At 46.5% G+C, this 11,797-nt stretch overlaps 2 protein-coding genes across 2 annotated transcripts; both read left to right on the forward strand.

The window, feature by feature from the left end:
* The first annotated feature begins 4,004 nt into the window (after window positions 1-4,004).
* Window positions 4,005-7,713, forward strand: LOC108160926. Its single transcript, XM_017295212.2, has 3 exons — window positions 4,005-4,077; window positions 7,088-7,450; window positions 7,516-7,713. The coding sequence occupies exons 2-3, from the start codon at window positions 7,108-7,110 to the stop codon at window positions 7,680-7,682; spliced, it is 510 nt and encodes a 169-aa protein (XP_017150701.1). The 5' UTR covers window positions 4,005-4,077; window positions 7,088-7,107; the 3' UTR covers window positions 7,683-7,713.
* Window positions 7,714-9,144: 1,431 nt separating this feature from the next.
* On the forward strand, window positions 9,145-11,553 carry LOC108160941. Its single transcript, XM_017295229.2, has 4 exons — window positions 9,145-9,352; window positions 9,413-9,499; window positions 9,570-9,911; window positions 9,969-11,553. Exons 1-4 carry the CDS (start codon window positions 9,265-9,267, stop codon window positions 11,357-11,359), a joined length of 1,908 nt encoding a protein of 635 aa, XP_017150718.1. The 5' UTR covers window positions 9,145-9,264; the 3' UTR covers window positions 11,360-11,553.
* Window positions 11,554-11,797: the final 244 nt, after the last annotated feature.

The following is an 11,797-nucleotide window of genomic DNA, read 5'->3' on the forward strand; positions in this document are numbered from 1 at the left end:
ATTAGAAAATGGTGCGCACAGGAAACGGAAGTGGAAGTATTTTTAATGATTGGTAAATTTTTTGACGGTTCCCCCGCTGTGCCCACAGCTCCTCCGCTTGTCCCGAAACCCATTCGACACTCTGCAGGAGCAGAGGAGCAGGAGGTGGCATTGGCATCCCCATCCCCCTTGTCGTCGTCGTCTTCGTCTAATATTCCTTTGTGCGGCTGTTATTATTGATGGAAATGCAAATTGGATTTTCAAATTTACTTCCCTGTTTGCCTTGCCGATGGACAAAAAGCGCAAAGAGAGAAGCAATGGCAGAAGAAGAGACAGAAGCAGATAAAGAAAGAAAGTAAGGAAAAAGAGTCCATGGGGAATCGACACTTCTAGTCGGGATTTATTGAAAATTATTAAGGACAGCCAAAATGTTGCATTTATCATTGGCTTTGCCTGATCCTTATCCGGCAACAGTTGCTCTTTATTCGTTATTGGAATTGCGATGGAAATACCCTGTAGAAGGGATAGATGGGGGAAGGAGAATTAATTGAAATGTACGGATCAAAAGACTGAAAACTATTCAAAGATACATAATTATGAGCGCTGTTACTATAGTAGACGGATAGTTAACATCCCAATATCTTTCCAGAAAATCCTAGTTGTGAATAATTAATCTGATTATCTTTCAAAGCCAGAAATTTAACTGCACCAGAAACTTTTCGAGTATCGGCAACCTAGGGCCAACACCGAGTCAAGGGTTGTTCTCGTTGAGTTTAATAATTTTTTGTGAAATCATTAATGCAATTGTTTTCTCTGCAGTAATCTACATTCCTTTGGCTCCCTTTGCCTCTTCTCTCCTTTCTTCTGGACGTCATTCCGGCTTCTTGGTTCTCATCTCTCAATTTTCTCTCGATTCCACTTGGTCCTCGGTCGCCTGCACTTTAGCTCAAAGTAATTAACGCCGATCCAAAACAGACGCCAATTTGCATAGCTGACCCTCGTTCGGGGAGCTGCCGCTGCTGCCTTCACGGCTCCTCTCTAGGCCATCGTAACCAGGAGCGGACCTATTACTCAAGACGTTCGAATAATAGGTGGATGGGCGTGGCATAGGGTGGCAAAGGGTGAGACGGCTGGCTGGCTGGCTGGGACGAAAAAGTAAAACAAAAACTTGCAGCTTCTGAAAACAGAAGCTCTTGAATTTTAATTAAACGTTTTTATGCAAGAGTCCCCCGTCGAATGCTGGCGCCTCTCTCACCATTCTGCTATCGTTCTGGCTAGCTTTCTGTCTCTCTCCCTCCCAATGCTGTGCCGCTCTTTCTCATATCACTCCCCCACACTACTCACCAAAGCTGGTATTCTACTGCATGGTATATTTATACCGGGTACGGGTTGTTCTCTATTTGGATGTCGCTTTGCACTCAACGCATATCCCTTGTTAATATATCTTTATTCTACTCATCTGATTCCATTGCTTCCCTCTCTTACACTCTCTTTCTTTGATTCATTTGGCTGCAACTTATTTATTTCTTTTTTTTGTTGCTGGCGACTGCATTTGAATTTTAGCCTTTTGCCTTCTCAGTCGCGTCGCTTTTGTTGTTGTTAGTGCTCTTATATTGTTACTGTTAGTCTTCACCCAATTCGTTTTGTTGTTAGGTTTATAAGCGATTGCATTTGCGAATATTTTTCTGGCAGCTGCTGAACGAACGACGAACGGTAGAGGGGAGTAGAAATGCTGATGACGCTGAAGGAGAAACTGAAGAACGAAGCGGAAGTTCAGCCTTGAAGCAGAACCAAAGAAATTGCCAAGTTGGAAAAGGGGCGGAGTGTGGGTTGATGTGCCACTGACTGCACTCTGTAATTCAATTATCGACTCTTGGCAGTAAAAAGTGTTAATTATTAGTTTCCTTTACTGGTCCTTCCTTCTCCTTCATTCTGTGTGATAAAGGAGAAAGACAGATAGCAATAGAGAAAGAGAGAGATATAGAGTGTCTGAAGTTCTGGCTAATGAAGACGTTGTTTAAAGGGGGTCGGGTCGCAAAGAACTGGCGATAGCAGAAGACAGAAGAGTGCGCTCCAAAGGAGGACAGGGGCGTAGTCAAAGAAAAGCTTAAAAAGGGGTGAAGTAGAAGTGGTGCAAATAAAAGATTGATAGATGGAATGATCCTATCTATTGAGTGAACACCTTCTGCCTGCGCCCCTGCTCCCTTGACACTCTGGCATCGCTGACACACGCAGCGTTGAGGTAACCACTTGATCTAGAATCCTTTGCCGGTCTGTGCCGAGCGTTGTCGTAGCGCCCTCCGATAATTGGTATTAGTTTTAATCATATTTCCGCCGAGTTGCCTCGAGTGGGAGCCATGGACGAGCAGCGATGGAGAAAGTGAGGGCGCATTAAGGCAGAGTGACATTTAATTAGTCCCTGAATGGGAAAATTTTCTTTATGGGCAGCCCCCCACGTAGTACGCATATCTGTGACGCATTCCCCGAAAATACTCGGCGTGGGACCCAAAAGCTGAACGCTTGATTGCCTTTGGCTAGTGCCGCCTCTGATCCGCGGCGGATTGATAATTGAGCTGCCGTTGTTCCCAAATTCCAGCGGGCAGCAACAAAGCCATGGCTAAGCTTCACGGCTCCAATAGCAAATGAAGTTGCAACAGTGCCCCAGCAGCACCAGCAGCAGGGGCAAAGGGAGTCACAAATTGAAAGCAGTGGAGTCCTACTCGGTGGAGGCGGTGGAAGCGTGTTCTGGGGAATGGGGCCAGAAGGGCATCAGATTGCAGCAACCACCGCGTGCTGCATAATTTATGGCGCCCAATCCCTCGCCCCATCATTTGAATTTTTTTTTTTCGAGAGCTCCTGCCGTTGTTGCTGCTGCTGCTACTGCTGGAGCTTCGAATTTGTATGTTGCCTTTGACACCAGCTAAAGGGGTTACGTGTCTGGCCCCTGTGTTGCCCCTCTACCACTCCACCACTCCACCACTCTCCCAAATCTAGTCGCGTTTTCCGTCTGTGTCTGTTTTCGAACTTTGCAGTTTTTCCGTGCTTGGGAGTTTGCATTTTTCGGGGGTTTTCCCTAGCTCGGCATCGCCATAGCCGTAGCCATAGCCATAGCCATCGCCATGATCGCTTTTTGGCCGTTTTTCAAATGTCTGCGCCATGTGCATGCGAAATTTTCCAAATGGCACCCAAAGGGGCGTGGCACACACACACACACACACACGCGGGATCACACAGACATATAGAGACGGAACGATAACCTGTGCTAATGAAGTGTGATGTTGGCCAAAATGTGATTCCTTTTTATTCCTCTCTTTCTTTTTTTTTGTGTTTTTTCTTGTGTATGCTTGTTGCATTCTAATTGGAGCGACAGGAATGGGGCGGGGGGCCTATGATGTCTACTTTTATACAATGATTTCTGCTTTTATATATTTTTGTATTCTAAGAGAAAATTTCTTTCCTTTACATTCTTTCGTACACAATTTTCAGATGGAAATTCGAAGAATTTTTACGCTTTTAAATAATTTTGTATATGTTTTTAGTATTTTGAAGTAGGTATTTAAATAGTTTCGGATAATTTATATATTTTATTTTCAAAATTCAGCAATGTATTCTCCGCTACTAAACCACAGGATTATATTAGCTGTTTTTTCCGCTGTTCGTTGAACTCTCTACTGTGTCTCTACTGTGTTCGAAGGCTGTCAAAGTGCAAATTTATCAATCATACGCCACGTATGCTTCTCTCTCTGTCTCTTGTGTGTGTGTGTGTGTGTGTGCATAATAAACTGATTTCAATGGCTGCCAGTATTTATGCATTAATTCATCCCATTTTAAGCTCCTTTCAAACACTTTAAAGCATTTTTGTTCATACCCTTGAGAAGAAAGGGTATAACGATTCGAAATAAGAGTTTGTAATGAAGAGGGGATCACATATATATGTATGTATGTATTTTGATATATTTGGTTATAGTAACTGTAGTTGCCATAGAAAACCTTTTCGAGTACCCTTACAGTTTCCGTTATCATATGTTTCAGCATACCTCGTACAAATTGGATCAAAGTGGCATTACAATATCAGCAGGAATTATTGATCTGCCTAGGGTAAATAATCCGTTGCTTCCTGTTAGGCGATAGTCAGCCTCTCCTTCATGTTCTTCATATTTGTCTGGTTTATAAAATTCACATCACGATGGAGCTCTTGCTGCTGCTGCCATTGTGGCTGCTCTGCTTGTGTGTTACATTTAAAATATGCACAGTAACTAAAAGTATTTTTCACACAAATTGAGTTTGCTCCCACTCGGCAGCTCCAGCCTGTGCTCCCCCGTCCAGTTATGGCTCCATCTGCTGCTCCTTCACACAGGGCTGGGCTGCTGTCGTTGATGCTTTTGGCATTGCCAATTTTTGCTGTCAGTCATCGGACGGCATTGGAGCTGTCGCTGGCGACAAGGAAAATGTTGCTGCTGCTGCTGCTGCTGCCACTGCCATTGGCAGGAATCAGTTAGCAGGAGGGGATGGATGGTTGGATGGATGAATGGGTAAGCGCCACCAAAGACAACACATAGTCGAGCGGCGAGAGTGAGAGGTGGTGGCATAATTTAATAGAGTCGGTAATATCAATAAATTTTAAAAGCCTTTTAATGCGCAACGATAAAAATGAGTATAAACCAGACGATGCTTCTCTACGGCGACATAATTATCCATAAATGAGGAGCAGCAACAGCAGCAGCAGGAGCAGGAGGTTGTCGTTTGGTTCCTTGGATGTACACTGTACATGGATTCCAGACCTCAGTTATGCAAATTGAATGGTGGAGATAAACTCAATTGAAATGCGATAATTCGGAATCGTTCGGCTTTAACTTTGGACTCTACTGCGAGGCGAGGCCAGGCGTCTTCACATGAGTTTGAAATCAACTCCGGCAGCAGAAGCAGCAGCCAGAGCAGCGGAACACACTCCACTCCAGTCGAGCCTCCCCATGGAAATTTGCGCACGGAGCAAAAGAAAGAAGCGAAACTCTATAATAAGTAGCAGAGTGGCGATGGCAGCGATAAAAAGTGTGGAAAGCTGTCGTTCATGTGGAAGCGGAACAATGCAACAAGCCGCAAGCTACCCCTCGCGCCCCACGACCCAACCCGAAACACCACAACAACCGACAAAGACAATGTGCAGCATCCTCGCCGCGCGTTGCCGCCGCAGCCGCCTGAAATGCAACCAACGAAAATTCATGGCATTAGGGGAATGCCAAACGAGCTGCTGGCCACCAGAGGAGCAGAACAACAGTAGCAGCAGTAGCAGAATATTCTAATAGTCGACTGTGTGGATATCCTTTTAACTTAAATTCTGTGGCCTTAAAGATGTCTTCCACAAACCAATAAAACCACACACATTTCAAAGGATTGATGATCTGGCAAGAGTTGTTAAAGTAAACCTATCAGAGCTGAAAGACAAACACAAGTAACTCCAAGATGCCAACGAAGTTCTCTGCTCCACCAATATGCCCGCACCTTCGACTGGCATCGCATCGCATCGCATCGCATCGCATGGCATCGCATCCAATCCAACCTCCATTCCCACTGGACTGTGGCTCGTGTGAGTCTGTATCCTTGTCGTCCCAGTTGTTGACGATTTGGTAACTGCAACAGCAACAGCAGCAGAAGCACCAGCAGTTAGTCGGTTCGGAGTCCTGTCTCAGTCTCTGACAAGTGCCTTTGGCTTATAAAATATTTAAACGTTTTTGCGGCTTTGGCCGCAACATATTTGCACTTTGGGACAGTGCCTGCAGCAGCAGGAGCAGCGGCAGCAGCAGCAGCTTTTCCTCGACTGCTTTTCTTTTCGAGCTCAAGTTTTTTGGCCCTGATGTATGCCATTAATGCCCGGCGACAGCTGCCGGACTGCTTAAATATTTACTCAATACGCAGGCAACAAAAAAAAGAGCTTTTCCGTGGCCCCACTTGATATGCTAATACGGTTATGGCCACTGCCACTGCCACTGCCATCCTGCGGATCCTCCTTCTCCTGATGATGTTGCGGCTTCTATTCTTTGCGGTTTTGGTCCTGTCGGGACGCTGACTGAAGAGGAAATTTCATTATGCCAATTACTTGCATCAAAGCTGCTTGGATAATTGACTTTGCTTAGCAAACGACACACACACACACACACACACGCAGAGCGCTGACACCCGCCTTGCCACCTCGTTGAGGTTGCATAAGAAGGGTCTCCCACATTGGAGCATCTCTCCGTGTGTGTGTGTGTTTGCCCCTGCAGCATAAAATAATTAAACCTAATTGACAGTTTTTCGACATCACCTTTGTCCTTTCGAAGCGGCCACTCACTCTACTGCTGCTGCTCCTGCCACAGTCTACTACTACTGCTGCTGCTGCTGCTGCTGCTGCTCCAGCTCCCCCTCTCCTCTCCTAATGAGCTCAACTTTTTGCGGCAAGTGCTGCTTAGTTTTTACAGCAGTTGGTGCCAGTAAGTGCCTGGCACATGCAACTAGCAAGCGGATAACAGCCTCCGATAAATTCAATTCCATCAGGCATTCGACTTTTAACCGGAAATTGTTGGAACTTTCAAGATTTTCAACACTTTTGAAAAACTAAAAAGGAGGTAGTACTTTTGGGGATTAAAACTTTTAGAAACATTCCCAATTGTTCCTATGGCAGCCATATCGGGCAGTATATATTTATGTAAATTAAGGAGAACTACATACATATGTCCAACGATGCTTAAACCACAAAATGTAAAGTTTTCTTTAATTATTGCCAGCAAAAAAAAGGGTAGATACATTTGGACTAAAATATTTTTCGATAAAACGGACTATGAATCCTCAGAGTATTAAAAATCAGCTTAGGAGTGACGGACTGTTCCCATAACTGTTCCCTTAGAAAGGTCTATAAAACTATCTTTATAGCTGTTTTCGACACTCCAGATCAAAAATCAAAATCAATCTATACATCGACATCTCGCATCACAATAGCTTGGCTATAACTGCAAATTATTCATTTTGAACACAAATTTCCAAATTCATTTTAAAATCATTTTAACAAAAAGAATACGAAAACTTTTCTCTTTCTCAAAATTTTAATTTCATTTCAAACATTTTCCCTTATTAGAAGGAAGAACCTCCGCCAAGATGAAGTACTATCCCGATGGGGAGGCCTGGTTCTACGTGGACAGACCCAGCTGCATGACCAGCTACCAGAAGTACCCCAAGTGGCACAGCTGGAAGCTGCAGCAGCGAAGCATCAACCGCGTGATGCCTTACTGGCGCGACACGGAGGGCGCCAAGATGGCGGAGGTTAAGCGGGCGGACCTGTACTTCACGAACTGGCCCAAGAGCCGCATCCGGCCGCAGGCCTGCCTGGGGATGCTCTATGCCACCGGTTTCCGGTTCATCCGCCTGAGCAAGGCACCGCCTGCGGGCTTCAAGTGTGCCCCGCTGCCCATCAACCTGGCCGCCGCTCGGATAGTCAAGGGTAAGTTGGCGAGTGGGTGAGATCTTATAGGATACAAAGTAATACTCTGCTCTATTGGTTTGCAGTGAACCTGGCCAAGAAGCGCAAGGCTGATAAGAAGGCCGCCAAGAAGGCCAAGGCGGAGGCAAAGAAGGCCAAGAAGGAGGCGAAGTTGGCTAACAAGGGCAAGAAGGGCAAACCGGGTGAACTTAAACCGAAGGTCATCAAAACCTATAAAAATGTTGATAAATAAAAAATAAAAATTTCCCGTTTCTTTCGCATTATCTGCATTATCAAAACTTTTACTATTTACTGCAGGATTCTACCTTGGTCTTCCTCTCCTTTGGTTTTTGCGAAATTTCCACTTTACAGAGGCGTCGCACCCCACCATTCACTGATTGGGTCTGCCCCACTCTGCAGCGGGCATCACCTCCGGGCGACTTTCCGCGCTTGGCTGATTGCCTGCATTTAATCAAATTAATTAATGGCACATTTCACATTCATCATTTGCCCGGCTGCATATTTTCCCCCTTCCGATCCGTTTCGTTCCTTTCTTCCACACGAACCAGTGCTCCATCCTCCGTCATGGGGCCAGCCCCTGCACCGCCTTCATGGCTGATTGCCATCGCCGTCGCACGACAGGTCCCTGCTTTCCCACAACTTTTTGTAGTGGCTTTCATCGTACCCATTGGAGTGAGGGTATGATGGTTTTGGGAGGCTATTTGGCAAGCGGAAAAGAAGCATCCACAGATGTGTGAATACTTATATGAAAAGTTGTAGATGTCTTTGATTGTATATTTATTTTTTGATGCAGACAAAAACCGTAAAGGTCTGATAGATACATATATCATTTAGCTGCCATACGATACATTTTTATAAAAAAAGAGAGAGGCTCGAGTGAATGCTGAAGAGGGAAATGCATAAGAATTTCAAAAACAACATACATTGCCCGTGCACGATGCTTCACATTGATTCTATGCTCGACTCGAGGTTCGTTGAATGAGGTAGGGTATCTCTTCTAGGGTATCTTAAGCTTCGATCCCTCTTGGACAGAGTTTCTACCTCCTTGTTTTATTCGATCCCTGGCTCTCTCTTCCTTTTTTTCGGCACAAATCAACCAACTGCGAAATTCAATTGAAAATCGTTGAATGCAAGTTAATCAGTTCGCTTCGCTACGCTAATTATGCGGCCACTGTGTGTGTTTGTGCACGTGAATGGATGCTACATGGGTATATCCTCCGTGGATATACACATATGCATTAATACATCTAATTATGTACATATATAAAGTATCTTTGTGGCTTTGTAATGAAATTATTTGGCCAACAAACGAGTAACAATTTAAAAGGGAAGTGGTGGGGTTTTTTATCATTGTTTATTGATAAATAATTGGGGGCAAAAAACACAAATGGAATTTTAACACAAAAATATCACCCTTAAGCTATAAGAATGGCATCACTTTGTGATCCGAATTGATAGATGGGTAGATAATACGTTTAAGAAGGATTTGTTCGCTGCTTCCCTCAGTTTGCGGGGGCTATAGCATTTTATAAGGTGTATAGGGGCTATAGCGATCCCTACGAATTTTGATGGATGTGTAGATAATATATTTAGAATAGATTGTACCACTCTAGCATTTAATTTGGGGCTGCTATTGCACTTAAGATTTAAGGTTTCTAAACGACACCTTACCCTTAGTAACCCTTGAATTTTAAGCAGATTTACTCCATCAAAATCAATCCCTTGAATAGAACAAAATACTGTGGAGCTTATCTTAACTGTATCGAAGTATTTATATTTTTCTACAATCTACAAAATTGAACCAATATAGAGCCATGCATAAGCTACCCCAGAAACTGAAAAATGAGGATCGGCAGAGCTTCGTGGCCACGCGGATGAGTGTGCCGCTCTTCATGCTGTCACGTAGGTCTTCGGTGTGCGGTCTCAACATGTTCCTCCAAGAGTAATCCTGTATTTCTTTAGGCAATCGCATCAGGGAGGATGAATTGCCGCAGCTCAAGAGCCAATTCAGGTTGGCTGGAAAGCACTACAATCAGGATTGCAAGAAGGGTAAGCATTCTAATAGAAGCCATAGACTTTTCACAGGAATCCAATGCCCTTTCCTCTGCTCTTCCCCCAGAGAATCGTGGTGAAGGCGCCAGCAAGGCCACCTTTGACCACCATCGGCACGTCACGGGCTATGACAAGCAGCCAAAGAACCCGTATCCGGAGCGTCGCAACCTGCGCATTGACCGCACCATGACCACGTGGAAGGGATGGCAGCTGCCACCGAATCACTACGGGGTGCCTCCGGTGCCCTACCTCAGGAAGAAGGGCTCCAAGGGAACGAAGTTCGCCAAGCAGCACACAAATCACGCACGCGTCTCGACAAAGCCGCCTCCATTCAAATTCTACGATCTTCCGTCGGAAATCGAGCGTCTGTTTAAGCGGGACAATCTACAGAAAGGGATCTTCCTATCGAGTAAGGAGAGGAGCAGCACTGTTAGGTATTTTTTTCTCAAATAATATTCTCCTTTAGATGCCCGCGATCGTCCAGCGACCACCCGTTTCATGGTCTCCAGTGAGACGGGCTGCTGGCGTAATCCCGCCGATCCGGGGCCCGCCGACACCCACACGAACATCTACGAGGTGCAGAAGAACATGGTGCCGGTCATGAAGACTGCTCGCCCCAATCCGCACCTATTCCTGCGCCAATCGTGCGTCCCCACGAAGCCCAGCTTTATGATGCGGCGCCACATAACCTTTGAGCCAGGGCCAGGACGATACGGCACCAGCTACGCGAGCAGCTGTCCTTGTCCGGCGGGAAAGATAAGCAAGCCGGGCCTGCAGCTTCTGATTGACGAGCAAAAGCGCCTGAAGTTCCGTCGCTTGCCGTACAAGCGGATCAAGAAGGACCGCTACTGCGAGCCCGATTGGGGTCACGTCCAGGGTGGGGGCCACCAGCACATCTTCCTCATGAGCGAGAAAGACAAGCCAAAGCCGAAGAAGAAGGACGCCATCACTAAGAAGGAGGCCAAGAAGCCGGAGAAGAACCTCACCCTTTTCGCTGATGCCAAGTACGTCAATATGGTGACCAATCCCTTGCACATTCCCATCTCGGTGCGGAGTTTCCCGGTGCCCGAGTACGTGCCAAAGATCGTCTACAACTGCGTGGCCAAGCGGGCGGTGCGGAAGCAGCTGAAGAACAACAAGAAGATCGCCTTCAACAGCGGCCAGGAGCGTTGGAAGGACGCCGACCGCCCACTCCAGCTGACGGCACGCCAGTTGGAGGCTATCAAGGAGAGCCTGCCCGAGAATAGGCGCCTCATTGATCGCCCCGTGGTGCTGCCCTCCACGGAGATCACCGGCAAACTCTTCCACGTCCCCGACCACCAGAAGGTCACTTTCATGCCCAAGCTGCGCAAGCGTCTGTTCAAGTTCCTTCCGATTCCCGGGGCCAAGGTCCTTGTCACCGATGGGGATATACGGCCCAACATTGTCTTCGATCCCGATCACCCCACCGGCTTGTACCGCACGAGGCTGGACGAGACGAAGTTCTTCAAGGACTCGGTACTAAAGCTCCTGGCCGAAAAGAGAAGCACAGCAGATCTGGCAACGGCAACGAGCATGGTGAGCATGGCCTCCCACGTAACGCATGTCGGGGAAGACGAGGAGAACGAGGCCACTGAGGCCGCTCAGGCCACCGAGGCCACCGAGGCCACCGAGGCCACGGAGGAGACTGATCAGCGGCCAGGGACGGTAGTCGGCTTCAGCGAGAAGGGGAACAGGTCGTCGGCTCTCTCCGCTTCCAAAGCTCGTTCTGGGTCCGCTTCCAAGCAGCCAGCTCTGGCTGGGTCCGGTTCCAAAGAAGCAGCTCGTTCCGGCTCCGCTTCCAAGGGAGCTGCTGCTGATGCTCCCTCCGACGGCTGAGGTCACAATTAAAATTTAACAAAGATCCACGTTTACATAGTTATAACATTTTTCCTTTTTTGATTTATGCTGCACGCTCGAGAAAATTCCAAAAGCCACACACGGGGCTGCCAGTGATGACTGCTACCGACTAGAAGTTGGAATTGGCTGCCCTGCCACCAAAAAGATATATAAAGATAGGAGTGAGGAGAAAACGGAGAATGTGGCTTACTTTATATGGGGAAACTCTTGAGAAGTCTTCGAGCATTTAGTTTTTGTATTTGGAATTACTTATCTGATTTTTTCTACTGGGTAGCACCTCCTCATGTTGTATGGTGGTGCGTCTCCATGTTTTCAGCAATAAAATAGCTAGATGGTCAGCACTGTTGTTCGACTGTGGGGCTAGGATTTCGTTTCCTTTCTGACTTCCGCAGCCATAAAACAGGCCAAAGTAACTTT

The sequence above is a fragment of the Drosophila miranda genome, chromosome 3, assembly GCF_003369915.1.
Source record: "Drosophila miranda strain MSH22 chromosome 3, D.miranda_PacBio2.1, whole genome shotgun sequence".
NCBI lineage: Eukaryota > Metazoa > Arthropoda > Insecta > Diptera > Drosophilidae > Drosophila > Drosophila miranda.

What these genes read in the sequence shown, in the direction of transcription:
- LOC108160941 (XM_017295229.2), top strand. Translation starts at nt 9,265, where the DNA reads ATGCATAAGCTACCCCAGAAACTGAAAAATGAGGATCGGCAGAGCTTC. An exon ending in CAATCAGGATTGCAAGAAGG is followed by an intron (nt 9,500 to 9,569) that starts GTAAGCATTCTA and finishes CTCTTCCCCCAG; the next exon opens with AGAATCGTGGTGAAGGCGCC. An exon ending in GAAAGGGATCTTCCTATCGA is followed by an intron (nt 9,912 to 9,968) that starts GTAAGGAGAGGA and finishes ATTCTCCTTTAG; the next exon opens with ATGCCCGCGATCGTCCAGCG.
- LOC108160926 (XM_017295212.2), top strand. Translation starts at nt 7,108, where the DNA reads ATGAAGTACTATCCCGATGGGGAGGCCTGGTTCTACGTGGACAGACCC. An exon ending in CGCCGCTCGGATAGTCAAGG is followed by an intron (nt 7,451 to 7,515) that starts GTAAGTTGGCGA and finishes ATTGGTTTGCAG; the next exon opens with TGAACCTGGCCAAGAAGCGC.